Source organism: Ostrinia nubilalis, chromosome 3 (assembly GCF_963855985.1).
Source record: "Ostrinia nubilalis chromosome 3, ilOstNubi1.1, whole genome shotgun sequence".
Taxonomy (NCBI): Eukaryota; Metazoa; Arthropoda; class Insecta; order Lepidoptera; family Crambidae; genus Ostrinia; species Ostrinia nubilalis.
Window position 1 is genome coordinate 3,344,073 of NC_087090.1, and position 15,355 is coordinate 3,359,427.

The 15,355-nt window shown below is 38.2% G+C and overlaps 2 protein-coding genes across 2 annotated transcripts; both read right to left on the reverse strand.

The window, feature by feature from the left end:
* Positions 1–139: 139 nt before the first annotated feature.
* On the reverse strand, positions 140–1,062 carry LOC135087617 (larval/pupal rigid cuticle protein 66-like). Its single transcript, XM_063982356.1, has 2 exons — positions 954–1,062; positions 140–631 (listed from the first exon to the last, which is right to left on the reverse strand). The coding sequence occupies exons 1-2, from the start codon at positions 963–965 to the stop codon at positions 221–223; spliced, it is 423 nt and encodes a 140-aa protein (XP_063838426.1). The 5' UTR covers positions 966–1,062; the 3' UTR covers positions 140–220.
* A 1,219-nt stretch (positions 1,063–2,281) lies between these two features.
* On the reverse strand, positions 2,282–3,807 carry LOC135087615 (larval cuticle protein A2B-like). Its single transcript, XM_063982353.1, has 2 exons — positions 3,758–3,807; positions 2,282–3,073 (listed from the first exon to the last, which is right to left on the reverse strand). Exons 1-2 carry the CDS (start codon positions 3,767–3,769, stop codon positions 2,585–2,587), a joined length of 501 nt encoding a protein of 166 aa, XP_063838423.1. The 5' UTR covers positions 3,770–3,807; the 3' UTR covers positions 2,282–2,584.
* Positions 3,808–15,355: the final 11,548 nt, after the last annotated feature.

Genomic DNA, 15,355 nt, shown 5'->3' on the forward strand with positions numbered 1-15,355 from the left:
TTGTGGGAAGTAGGTACCTAGATAAGAGCGGCACAGAATCAGTCGTTTCGGAGAGCGCAGCCTTTTGTCCAGCAGTGAACGTCTTTTGGTTGAGATGAATGAGTTTCCTTGTAATTGAATGAAAACAAGAAATAGTATCGAATGTTCATAAACTTTTATTTACAGAACCAATATATTTACAACATAGAGTTTTAATATTAATAGGAGCAGGTAACGGTGTTCAGAAGTACTTAGCGTAGGCGTAGGGGGCGAACTTGGCGTAGGGGAGCGCTGGGTAGCCGAAGCCGGCAGAGTAGACGGCAGGGGCAGCGGAGTAGATGCTAGGGGCGGCGGAGTAGACAGCAGGGGCGGCTGAGTAGACGGCAGGGGCGGCCGAGTAGACGGCAGGGGCAGCGATGAAGGCAGGGTCTTTGCGGACCTGCGCGTTGAAGCCCTCTGCTCCGGCGGCGTAGTCTACAGTACGCTTGGTGCCGTCGGACTCCAGCAGCGAGTACTGGCCGCGCACGCGGTCGCCGACGCGCGTCTCCGCCTGGCTCTTGAAGTCGCCTGTGAACGGGTCCGCCACGTCGTACGCGAAGCTGTTGAAGTTGCTGGCGTTGGCAGCTACCGCCAGAGCGAGGATTACGACGAACTGGAAGGAGAACAGGATGGTTATTATCCACTGTAGGAGCACGACCCTCTCCAATGTACCAGAGGCGAATGGAGGATTTTGTTTACACTCCATAAGTTCCCATGCTGACCAGGATAGGTTGGGGAGGTTCCCTTAGTCACCTTCCCTTTTTCACCAGAGGATGAGGAGTACCTATTCTATTCTGCCTAAACCACAGGTTTAGCTTTAACTACTTTAGAGTAAATAACAGTATTGCAAACAAATGATTAACTAGGTATAAATGAAACCTTTAAATGATCAAATTGCTAAGGATAGATCGATTAGAAAACTATAGAATATTTACCTTCACAACCATTTTGAAGAAGTAAATTGGGTGATGTGACTACGTCGGAAGATACTTGGATCTGATGCTTTGCTCTGAACTGCATTATCCTTTTATACATCTTGAAATCGTTCCAGTTCTACTTTAACTCGTTTGTTTGCGAAGAAATTCAGGAAATAACTAAAAGTCAAGACCGACAGGGCGATGCTCCGAAAGCTGCAGTTTATTTATATCAATATGGTCCGTAAGTATGTTGTATTCGTGTCACCATTGATCACAATTGTAAATGAAGTACTAAAAACGACCGCATTTTAATTTATGGTTTCATAAAATTCAAGTGTTGGTTTTTGTAATTCCTAGGTTGACAGCGTTTACTTGAAGGTATACCAAGGTAATTAGTAACTAAAATAAATTTTAATCTTTTCGATGCATTGAACGAAAACGGTATTCTTGTGTAGGTTTAATTAATTCTATGTGTCCCACCAGAAAACCATAAATCTATAATAACGTTATGGTATTTGAGATTGTGATCATAATTATTTTAATTTAGTCAATGTACCCTGAGTTAACCATGTAAATAATTAAAAATCAAGTTAGTGTTTTGCATTCTATTAAGATTTCAATTATTATGGTTGGAAGGCGACCTAGTGTCTAACTAGGTCAGTTTAAGTATACTTAACAACATAACCTTGAATTAAAAACTCAATAGCATCTAAATATGTACCTTTATCTCAAAAACTTCCACATATTATTGATACCAAATAAAGTAAAATGTATTAAATAACATTGAAAAAAAAGCCAGCCTTATAAATATTATTTTGGTTATTGAAGTTTAATTGTTTTGTTGTTTATTTCCAAAGTAGAGTACTACAATATTTTTATGTTTTAGGTTTGTAAGACAAGTTTTTCTGCACGTACCCAGCACGTGTTATGTGTAATACGTTTACCTTAATGCTTTTAATTGTATGACGATAACACAACTAGCTAAACACTCGAATTTTTTGTAATCGTCGATATCACCTCAGCCACAGGACGTTCACTGCTGAACATAGGCCTCGCTATTTGCTATTTTTATTATGAGGTTTTTCCAAAAGTATCTTACTTGTAGTCTGATTATGCTGTCGACAGTATTTAATTAAGTTTAAACATATACATTCAACTGTAATGTTTCTTTTGTTCCACAGCTCATAATTATTATGAGTTAAAACAATCTCATTTTTCCCTAGAGCTAAGTGTTCAGTTATTCACACTGCAATTACCACAGCTTGTGGAATTTCACGAATGAGACTAATTACAAAAGGGTATGCCAGGAATTAGTACGTATCACGTCTGGGAACGAAACACAAAAGGACATTGCGAATATTTTATTATGCAACATAAATGTTTAAAGGATTACAAAGGTTAGCGCATAGAACTGGCGTTATAGGGCAATTTCCCTCGCCGGGTACTCGAAGGTTAACCGGTCCGGTCACCAATTATACTCATTACCATTCCATTCATCGACAAACGTTTTCAACTACACTAATAAACTCTTTGTTTGATAGCTACGAAAGTGTCGACATTGATACGGTAAGGAATAAGCAAGGTGTTCAATTTCATCGGTGTCCGTTGTCGTCGCCTTTTAAATTTACGCTTCATTGATTTCATGGAATTCAAAGCCAAGGATTATTTGGGTGCACGTTGGAAATGGTCTGTTGAAAGGATGTCCTAGAAATGGCTACTGGAGCAGGGCTGGTGGTGGACACAGCAGGAGTCGGCCATGGGTAGCTGATGTGGAGAGCTAGATTGGGTTGCCTAGGTGCTTCTTCTTGAGGTGCGGTTTCCAGGGTCGGATGGGCAAGAGGCCTGCCTTCGTTGTTGACTGTAGCGTGGAACCCTGTGTGCTCATCAGCTCGGTAGTCCACTGTTCTTCTGATGCCATCAGGTTGAACCAACGAGTACTGCCCTTGGACTATGTCTCCACGCCTGCTTTCGTGCTGGTTCTTGATGTCTCCAGTGTGCGGATCATTCACTTCGTACGCGAAGTTGTAGTTCGGGACTGACGGTGCCTCATGGTATTGGAGGTCCAAATATATCGGGAGCGGAGCTTGGTGTAGAACCGTGCACGTGGTAGAGATGATGAGGTAAGATAGGACGGCGAGCTGTAATACAAAATGGATCAATCAGTCAATTTCATTTACACATTCGTTCACTTTATAGGCAGCTTAGTTATGCATTAGTAGAATATTTTGGTCAAATGAAGTTATTCGACCTTTGCTTATCTAGATGAAGTATGATAGGCATTTGTATTTACAATCAAATAGTTCTAGTTTCATCGCCCTTGGAATTCTAATATTAAAATTAGAATAATTGTAGCATTATTTTTAATGTCAACTTTATGTTTTAATTAATTGGTTTAAATTAGAAGTGATTTCATTTGTTTTATAGTTTAGTTTAATAAAATACCGACCCTTGGCATTGATAAAATTATTATTTAGCGCCAAAATCTTTCATGGGTGTTTCGAAAAAAGATGACAGGTTCTCAAAGAAACTATTCTGAACTTTCACCGTATATGGTAATGGAGTAAAATGTATCAAATCGTTGTCAATTGAATAGAGTAACCCCCGATGATGATGCAAAGCTGATAATTGTTTTGATAAAAGACTTAATAATACCTCATAATTATGACCTCATACTAAGCAGAGACCAATTTGGTACAATATATTTTGCTCTTTAAGTTGCTTTGTACTTTTTTGGTACCAAATTAATGATAACTTTCTTTATTTCTTAAAAAATCCAAACAATACTTGCTACAGATAATAAATTAAGTACTTAAGTAAAATACCTTTTGGAACATGTTGAAGTGTTGATGTTCTCGAGTTGTCTGTGAGGTATGATCCTGCTTCTGTTTCCCCGCAATTTATATGCAAAGTAAATTGAAAATCGATCCCAGATGTGCAATAACTATTGGGTTTCGCCGGAATTGGAGCGTTTAAGTTTACTACAAACCGATACCTTTTTGGTTGGATTAATTAGTTTATTTGCTTAGTAACAAGGGTTATTTTGTTACTGTGTTTGAATTTATGTCTAAAGTAACAACTGATGGAATAGGTACTTACTTTAAGAATCATTCATGAAAAGTTTCTGGCTGAGGGTGGTGGTGAGGGAAGCTTGTCTTTTGTTTTCCATTATTAGCAATAAATCATTTTCAGTGACTCATTTTTCTGGACTACATGCTGTTCTTGCCAATATCACGTCGACCCCAACGATTTGGTCTTATCTTTATTTTTTTTGCAGAAGAAATCAGCTCACTCGACGTTAGTTTCTACAAAGAGTGAATTTATCAAATTCTAGACCGATTATAAAAAAATCTAAGTAAGATTTCTCATCTGAGTTTTACAATGATTCACACGGTACTTTAATGTCTTCATTTATCGAGCCATCTTGATTACAAATGTCTAACATACCGCATAACCATGACGCTTCCTTAATCATGGTTAGATATCTCTTAACCATTCCAGATAAAACAACAATTTCCAAAGTTCATTAAGCACATTAGTATTACAAAATTAAAACGAGCAAAAGGATAGTTTCATGCAACAATGCGCGTCAAAGTTGCGCAAGTGAGCTCATCTGCTCGAGCTAACGATCGGCCGTGGCAATGAACTTGATCTCAGAACATCGCTTGCAGCGAGGCCGCGGGCGCCGAAATCTGACAACTTTTCTTTCGAGAGCTATTGCATAATACGGTCCAAGGTAGAGGCGAGAGCGAGACATTTATTTTTATTGTAGGTTCTTATTGCATTTTTTAATAGAATGCGCCCAGTTGGATTATTGTATGTTTATCACTAACATTAGAAGAAAAAGCTTCCGATCTTGGCATCGAAATAAAATGACAACATACTTAATGTGCTTTTCAGTCTTTAATGAGAATATGTAACAAATACTTTTTTTTTGTAGACTGTCAGATACAAGCAGATTGCAGATTTGCGTTTGAAAATATCGTATCATAACATAAAATCAACTCTAAGGCTGGGTTGCACCATCTTACTGTAACGAACGACAAAAGTCTGTCAAACTCCATATAAAAAACACCGGTTATGGTTATAGTCATGGTTAAATAAGGTGGTGCAACTCAGCCTAATTGTTTGAGGGTTACAAAAGCTCTACATTTTGGGTTCGTTCAATCGTTTGTTAATTTCAGTCAATTAATGACGTTTACTGCTGTACAAAGGCCTCCCAAAAGACACATTGCGGGTAAATTATGAATATTATCTTGAATTGTGAGCGATTTTTTACATTATTCAAAGTTTTATTTTAAAAAACGCTACCGCTTATGAGTTGTCGCTGACCTATTTTTTGAGTGGCTAATTATAACTCCACAGATGTTTCACTTACTATGACTTACTAATGTGATATCATATTAAACTTACATAATCGTCAATCAGTCGGTGATTGATTGTGCCTCTCTGTCTAACGTTTATGACCCGGCATTACGTTTGGAATTAACCTCTGCTCTTTGTTTATTAGATTAAAGTTGGTACAAACAACTTGTTTTGACTGAGAAATGTCCGTGGGAAAATGATTTAAAATATATTTAGTCAGTGCCTGAGGTATGGAAGCGACACGGGGGGTGTTTTTGGAACGTCAAATGTCAGCGAGAAAGAAAGAAAATAACTTTATTTTGACAATAAAAAAAAATTACGAGACTAAGGCCCAGAACAAACGGTGAAACGCAACTGCAACTTTTGATGATTCTGATGAATGAAACTGAAACTGAAAGTTTCAAACTGGTCGCGTCATGTGTGGTCTGTCAACGGACGCTATGGCAGAAACTTAGATGCAACTCAAAAGTAACTAGCAGTTGCAGTTTCGTTGCAGTTGCGTTTCACCGTCTGTTCTGGGCCTAACACCCGTATTCACAAACGATGCTAGCTTAAGTGAGGAAAAAAATCGAACGCACATCTTTGAATAGAGCTCTGAGATCGGTTCGTGTATGACCCTGTGCGTCCGTGGGCACTGTGAGACCTCATAGTAATGTTTGTGAATACGGGCGTATTGTACTTCAGATTTGTATGCTCTGTCACATAATAATAATAATTATGTCAATGTAACTACTCCCGTGCCGCTTCCATTACTCAAACACTTACAGAGTTAAGCGCTAATGCTTATAAAATGGTTTTTATTTGTCACTTTGTACTATTTGCGACACGGCAACCATGCTAATGTCATTCTTAAGGCTAAACTAACACAAATTGACCTTGAACTAGTCATTGACTACAGCTTAAAACAAAAAAGACCACAGGTACTTCTTAAAGTTCACGGTAAAAGATAAAGATAAAACAAAAACATTAGTCAGTCAATCGTTTGAAACAAATATCACAGACTTAAGCAAAAAATTGGGCTTACTCGTAACTGATACCTATAATAGCCGTGTAATCTATTTAAAATTTAAATAAAAGCGAAATACCACTCACTGATTTTATTAATCAGTGATTAATCACGAAGTCTTAGAAACTATAACACTTACAATCTTGGAATTTGGCAGGTAGGTTCCTTATAGGGTTTAGACATCCGCTAAGAACGGGTTTTACGAAACTTGTCCCCTAAGGGGGTAAACGGGGGTTGGAAGTCTCCACGCATACGAAGTTGATGGCGGCTGCTATTAATTTTATAAGGGCTAAATAAGTATTAAGTATGACTTAAGGCCCTATGTCCCCTAGATGGGGCAGAGGGCGTCCACAACAGTCCTCCATCGCGTTCGGTCTTGAGCTTTGGTTTTGATCTCGCTCCAAGTCTTGCCGATCTTCTTCGCCTCGTCTGCCACAGTGCGCCGCCAAGTTTGCTTGGGGCGACCACGTTTGCGTTAAATAAGTATGGATAAATAGATTTAACTACAATTGTGAATATGTAAATACATTCAGTATGTCATTTGTGATTTAATTATAACATTTAAAGAGGACTAAAAATAAAATAGAAGCGATAAGATCAGCTCAAAGTACGAGCTATCAATTTTATTTTATTTCGATAGTCGCATGTTTTATTCGCCCACCTCGTAACACACGTAATACTTTATTTTAGCGAGTAACCTGTTGTATCGCGAATCATAATAGGCTTGAAATAAAGCCACAAAGTAATCCAATTTAGAAGTTAATTGCCCAGGAAATAAATTCAACGTAAATCAACCTTTATGGCTGGAAAAAATGATCTGATTCTTAAATGTCAACGCTCAACGGTGGAAATAAAAATGTTTAGGTAATTGATCGAGAAAACTATGCTATTAGATCACCGAATGTACGGCGATATACAGCCGTAAGCGTTTTTAAATTTCATGAAAAATTTATTCTTTTGTGCGTGAAATGGTATGATGTAGCTGAACAATATTTTATGAATTTTGTAACCTACATTATGCAATAAAATTATTTGATTTGATTCAGTTCCACAAGAAATTGGGACCGTTGGTTTTACATAGGTACCTGTCATACCGATAGAGCTGGTTAAAAAGAGTTAACTATACCTAAGTCAAGTCTTCTAATATTTCAATTTAAAATTACTTAAACATTTTATTACTTTAACATGCCATGTCATGGTATTGTAATAAATTGAAGTATCAATGCCCTTACCTGTCTTAAGAGTTGATAGCTCAACAGCTCAGCTATTGTTATACTATTTGCAAGTTAAAGTCATTAATTTGACATGACAATATATGGTATTTCATACATCATCATCAACATCAACAGCCCTTTACAGTCCACTGCTGGACTATGAGCCTCCTCCACTATATTTTTTAATTTCATACATACTTTAAACTTATAACGCTATCGCTTCCGCTTCAGCTTGTGTTCAGCCAATACCTACTCATAGTATTATTACAAGTTGAACTACCTACAGTGTAATTTATTTCAAGCCAAGGACACGCGCTTAGCATTGTGTTTTGTTACTCAAAGGTCGTCATTATGAAATATTTTAATTGTACCTGCACCCTTTTATATCTTTAGCTCATATCTCTTGGGTTTAATTATTTGATATTGTTATTATGTTAGTTATGATTTGAAGCCCCCTACCGCGAATGCCTATCCTATAGATTGTTTATGCTAAGATTTTGATAAGATTTTTTACATGCATTCCATTCAGAAACTTCATGGGATAAAAAATACAGCATTATCTATATACACTACTACTTTTTTATCACCGGAAAATTTTTAACAGGTTATGTAGAAATGTGTGAAAATTATAAAGTAAAAAAAAAAAATTAAATTTTTATAAAGTTAATTTTTTTATTAAATTTTCTTTAGTCCCTATTTTACGCGTCACAGCTGGGCCACTCCGCTGCTCGTTCATTCAGTAGAGTAGTCGTACGCGCTCGCACATTGATCTGTCTGTCTCGCTCACGCCTTGACCACGCTTCCAGTGTTATTATTACTAATTTAGACCATTACAATGCAACATTTTAACTAATTTCAAGTAATTTTGAGTTGTAATAAGTGTTTCATTACACTTACGTACTTCTTTACGTGGTATTCTGACTGTTAACACTAATTGTAAGTTAATAATACAATGAAATACCTACCTACTGTGAATACGTTACGAATACACACCAATGTGTCGTTACGAGGCTACTACGACTTTAAAAGAAATATGTAATTCAAAGATCTGCCAAAACAGCGGCTTTCAGTGTTATCATCACAGAATAATAATAATGTATTACTTAGCTACCTATCTTAGGCTATTTTTATTGCAACATTTCAAGTAGGTAATTAGAATTGTAATTGAACGCAGGGCAAAGGACGAAAACAGTAATTTAGTAATTACGTAATACGTCACGTTGTATTTCTGTGAGTTTTTAACACTAGTTAATAATAATACCTACTGTGTAACTCCAATTGAGATCGCGCGTCGTTCGTAGTTCGTGAATTTAAGATCCGCCATAAGTTATGGCTCTCAGCTGTTATGGCCCATAACAGCTGAGTGGTGCGAACAGTTTTAGATGGTGGTTTTAGTAGGCAGGCGCTTAGGTAAAATAATAAAAATAATTCAACTTTCCCTTCATACTTACCCGGGCTTAGGATCGGCCTTAGGACCGGCAAAATTCAATGCTTTGATAAGCACCCTGCATCGTGCTGAAGTGTGGCTGTCCCGGTACAGTCGCAAAACTGCACTACACAATTTCTCCGGCCAAGAATAATAATGCACGTATCATTAACACGTATTCACGTGAGGTGAATTGGCTATCGATATATCGAAGTGTTGAGGGGTTTGTACAAAAACGCCACAATGTCGGTCCGCCTCCAGGATCGGGACTCGAAACCTATCCAGTTGCAGCGAGGGGTAAGACAGGGAGACGTCATATCTCCAAAACTGTTTACCACCGCCCTGGAAGATGTCTTCAAGCTTCTGGACTGGAACGGATTTGGCATAAATATCAACGGCGAGTACATCACCCACCTTCGATTCGCGGACGATATCGTATCATGGCTGAGACCTTGGAGGATCTAGGCACAATGCTCGATGGCCTCAGTAGAGCCTCTCAACAAGTGGGCCTCAGAATGAACATGGACAAGACAAAAATCATGTCTAATGTCCGTGTTGCACCCACTCCTCTGAAGGTTGGAGACTCTACACTCGAAGTTGTTGACAATTATGTATACCTGGGACAAACAGTCCAGTTAGGTAGGTCCAACTTCGAGAAAGAGGTCAATCGTCGAATCCAACTCGGATGGGCAGCGTTCGGGAAGCTTCGCCATATACTCACGTCCGAAATACCGCAGTGTCTTAAGTCGAAAGTATTTGACCAATGCGTGTTGCCAGTGATGGTATACAGATCTGAGACGTGGTCGCTTACTATGGGCCTCATAAGAAGGCTCAAGGTCACCCAAAGGGCGATGGAGCGGGCTATGCTCGGAGTTTCCCTGCGTGATCGAATCAGAAATGAGGAGATCCGCAGGAGAACCAAAGTAACCGACATAGCTCGCAGAATTGCTAAAATCAAGTGGCAGTGGGCGGGGCACATAGCTCGTAGAGACGATGGCCGTTGGGGCAGGAAAGTTCTCGAGTGGCGACCACGGGCTGGAAGACGTAGCGTGGGCAGGCCTCCTACTAGGTGGACCGACGATCTGGTAAAGGTCGCGGGAAGAGCCTGGATGCGGGCAGCGCAGGACCGTTCATTGTGGAAAACCTTGGGGGAGGCCTTTGTCCAGCAGTGGACGTCATTTGGCTGAAAAGAAAGAAGAAGAAGAAGAAAGAATTGGTAAGACAACGTAATAATTGCACGACACTATTGACTTGATTGATACAATGTTAACAAGACACTTCACCACGACCGATAAAGAGCTCGCGCGCGCGCAACTGACCGACCGCGGCCGGCGGCCGGAAGAGCGAGAGGGCGGCGCGGGCCGCGGCCCCGCGCCGCCCTCTCGCTCGTGGCTCGCGGGTGATAATGGCCGCACAAAAAACGTACACCGCTGCCTTTAGGAAGCGTCGGGCCGGCAACGTCGCATCTCTCTCCATAGTAACGGGCGGCCTTGCGTTGAGCGTAAATAGTGCTAGCGACGCGTGTGTCCAAATATTACCAATTTTGGGATGAAATTTTGAGTAGCTTTATTTAACTTTTTTTTTTGCATAAATAGGATCAGTATCAATAACTCATTACCCAGATTTTTTTTTTCCGGTGATAAAAATGTAGTGGTGTATATAGATTACATACCTTCAAAAAATTTAAATATCAATCAATTCTTAATGATAGCTAGCTGAAGTAGCATGTGATTAATTAAAGTCAGTAAAAGAACTTTTTCCAGGAAAAATAAAGTCATCAAAGTCTCCATTACCTACGCTTTGAACCCATCTCTTGGTCTCATCACTACTCGTATCATGAGGTGAGATTGAAGACAAATCTAATAACAAAAAATTACAGTATAATTTTACACTATGTCTATGTGTCACTTCCAACCATAGACTAAGTTGCAGATAAGGCTCTGGATTAAACAGACCATAAAGTTTAGAGCACCTTTGACACAAAGCGAAAGAGCACTAACCGTGCCGTAAACTTAACAAAGTAGTTTTAGTTCAACTCATTATTATTTCAAACGCTTCCCGTTTTGACCTGTCTCAAGTTTGTTATACTCTATTAAAGTAGACTGTAACAAAGCATCATTATTTTATACTAGCTTCAGCCCACAGCTTCGCCCGCGAGAAATTCTGTTTGTCACAAATTACTTATCGTTATAATTTGGCTGATAAAGTCAATATATCGCAGTTATTGTTTTTTTTTTTGTATTTGTTACTTATCCATATCCTTTATTTTGATGTATTGCCAGCCATTATATTCAAATCTGACGTTATTTAACAATTCAAGTTCAAATTGTTCTATTTGCTTATAACGCGTGAATTGTTGTTATTAAAAATTGCAGTAATTTGTTAAATATACAATTATACGCGTAAAGTAATGCCGCCAGTCGACCTTGCCCACCGTCCACTGGATTGTAGACTAGTGTTGTCCTGAGTGGACAGAGTTTATCGATAACTCTGTGGACGAGAAATAGGTGGATAGGCCTATTGTAAACTCACTATTCTTATAATCAGAAGTGAAAGCTCTAGAATAAAATGGAATGAGTAAGTATACCAAGTGAACTCTGAACGCAGTGTCGATAGCAATATTCACAGATCATAATAAAATGGTGGTGGTCCCAGTATGATTCTGTTTTCTGAACTCTTACAATCCGAAAGCTTTCAAGGCCTGACAAAAAAGCATCTTTAAAGAAAGCTCACTGAACCTTAGTCACATTTACAAAGTAAGTTAGTGGTTAATTTGGTTGATGATTAAAAAGCGTGTTATTTAAAAAATAGAGTGGTTAGTGGTTTCAATGGACGTACAATCGTACATAGCTTTGATGCAGGACCGGCGCAGGACCAGTCTTTGTGGAAATCCTTGGGGGAGGCCTTTGTCCAGCCGTGGAGTTTGTCTTTCAGCTGAAACGAACGAACGAACATAGCTTTGATGTACTGTGAACTACTTATGTCCAAATATCGACAATATCGACCTTCCAACAACACCGTGAGTGGTATAACATTCAAACATTTGACATTTGCAGCAAACATTGATGGAAATCAGCTCTTTCATTAGCCAAATGGTTAGTAAATAGTGTATAACTAGTGTCACACTAATAGAGATATGAAAAGTGGGCAAAAGCTGTAGTAAGCTTTACGCCCACTTACCTGTGCCTAATAAGAACTTGAAACGTTTCAATATTTTTGCTTCAAACTAAAAAATATGACATTTTAAATAGGTACTGTCGTATGAATATTCATGTATGGAAATCATAATTTGCATGCGTGTTTTGCAAATTTTTGAGCTCTAATAACGCGCCATTTTTACGGAAAACATAAATCTGTAGGTGTACTAATGTATAGTTTGGAATTTATTTAAATTGTGTCTAGGTAAAGTACCTACGAGTATGACTTGCAAAATGTAATTATTATGCAACCTAGCCTCGTCAACAAATTAAGTTGGGAATGTTTAGAGCTGTCTATTAAATATGTGTTAAAATTGATTATACACTGATATTATATTTCGTATGGGACAAGGAAAAACTAATTGTCTAGAGTAAACTACCTGTTATTGTCATTTCTAAACTTATTATTATTCTTTTTATAAATTGATTGTGGCAAAAAATAACTTGCTCGTAATTTCATTATTCCCAATTACCATTATTTTCGATGGTAGAGCGCTCTTTCAAATAAATACGATCTTCTCTATAAAATTACAATCAGTACCGTTAGTCTATGACGCAAAAGATCATTTTAAAGGTCAACACATAACAATAAGGTCAACATTTGACTCATCTTGAGGTCGTTGACTGGGATGCGCGGATGAATGAACGTACGGCGCGTCACGTGACCGAAGATGCGCGAGCGCCGCGAGGACGAGGCAAACTTTTGGCGGAATGCGGATAGTGGATCTAGTATGAAAGTAGAGTCAGCAAAATAGCTGTGCTTTTTTGGAAATTATTAAAAGCTATCATTACTTATCTTTTTGTCACTGAAGATAATTCTGTCAATTGCGGAAAACATTGACATTTTAGCAGTTAATAGAAGCTTTTAATGATTACTGTTTAATCTTGTAGATGGCAAATCAATCGTTTTATTACACAACATGTAGTTATTTATTCTTAGTAATTAATTTACTGTAAAATGACTATGTAAGTAATGAAATAGCTAATTATGTTACCCACTAAAATAAAATGAATAGAATACAGACGATGGCACACGAGCTTAACTTTATGGCATCTTATTCATTATTAGTGTTAGCTTTCGACTGTAGTACAGTAATTTAATTAGTGCAATTAATGTAATCTAATTGATTATAATGTATTATGGCCTCACAGTTAAGTAATATATTTATAATAATAAGGACGGTAGTATATTTTACTACGTAAGAACTAAAATAAAAATAATCATTTTATACGATGACGCTGACGGTACAAACCATGAGTCGCGCGAATGCGTACGCGCAGGCAAGGTCGCCGCGTCCGTTCAAAAGTCTTTGTTACGATATACCAAATTGTCAATGACTATCAATATAAACAAAGCATGACTTATGTTTTGTGACACTTATGTTTTATAAATATTGTACACATCTCCTAAAAATAAGGGAGTTTAAAAAAGCTTTGTCCTTTAGCTTATGAAAGTGATTATGTGTAATTATTTATTATCTTATTTGTAACCTTTGATCAAATCACTTTCGTTAATCGAGCACTTAGTTGAGGCCTTGATCTGGTCTGTCCATCTCATTGGTCTCATCTCATAATAGACTGGATCTACAGTACTCTTAAGTGGATCTACTTTGGACAAAATGTTGTGGCCGAACTAGTCGTAGTAACTTATCATTAAACATAATTTATCCACGCCATAATATCGTACACAGGAACCGGATTTGTAATGGCTTAACTATTTTTTGTAAGTTAATCAATACCTATGACGAAGCTTTGCGAAAGATCCTGGTAGGTACGGAATGAACAAAAAAGCAGCACCTACCTTAGTAAATATTTTACAGAAAAGAGCAATATCTAAGAATTTTCCTTGAATGACTGGTTTAAAACCTACAGGAATTCGTAAAGGATATATTGTTGGCGTTTATTAGCTCAATTAGGATTCAAATGAAAGTCCCTTGAGAGGAGAATGAGAGGTAAATTTTCTTACACTAGACAAATAAAACCTATTTTTAGGCTATTTTAATAAAGAATTCAGTTATCCGTTTATTTCAGAGAATCAAAGTTTTTGTACTATTGACTCATATTATTAACATTTAAGAGTATCGAGCTTAAAAGTTCTTTTAATCCTTAAATTTTTTATTATGCGAGTAGGATAGAACCACTCTGTGTCTTCTCGTGGGTATCGTAAAAGGCGATTCTCCACGCAAATCCTCTATTTGCGAAACCTCTGGTAAAGTTTAGAGAGAGTCGTGATTCTGCGGTGGAGAGCAAATGACCTGATGACGACTAGACTCGTTACATTACTGATCTTGAGTTGATCGCAATATTAAGAAATAAGGTAAACCAATACTAACATCTCACCGTAATTGAAGTAAATCGGAACATATCGCCAATCCAATTTGACAGTAGATTAAGCTGCGCGGGCGTCGGTCGCGTCGCGTCATTTGCGACCTTGCCGCGCTTCCGCGAGAGAAAGGTGATACCAATACGACGTATGCCGGCCACATGTTGGCTTCCAATGGCGGATGGGGTAGTAGGTTTATTCGCGTTTTCACCATCAATCCCTAATTTTTAAGTGAACTCTATGGTAACACATAAAGGAATTTTGTTTTCATATAGGTCACTTAAAAATTAGGGATTGATGGTGAAAACGAGCACTTTAATAACCAACTCTTTAGTCCTTCTTAAGACCTTCTTTTTTAACCAGGAAAATGGTCTATCCATACCTACCGCCGGGGGAAGGCAGGTTCTGTCTCAGGTCTAGAGAGCCCGGGTTCGATTCCCAGCGAGAGCTTTTTCTGCTCGGTTTGGTTGGTGGTAGAGCTTGTGCTAAGTCCGCCTGGCTAGCTACCACCATCCTACCAGGCTGTCACTATACCAACAATGTACTGGATTATTGGTCTTTGTTTTTCTATTGTTGAAGATTCCCGGTGAATCTCGCTCCCACCTTCGGACTGATAATCGCTTTCCATTAGATGAGGTAGCTTACTCCACAGGTTGGTGGTTTCCATTTTGTGCAGCTATATTTTTAAGTTGTTTGGAGTCACCAGCCGTCCCCCGCATTTTTTCTCTTCTCCCGCATTTCCCTGGTGTGGCTATTTACATGCTTCAGCTTCTTTAAAAAAAAAAAAAATTTTTTTTGAAAATAGTGCGCACAATTTCAACCACAACTTTTGAGTTTACATTAATATTGGTTGTATTCTAGCGCATTACTTGAAAATATTTTTTACCCGGAA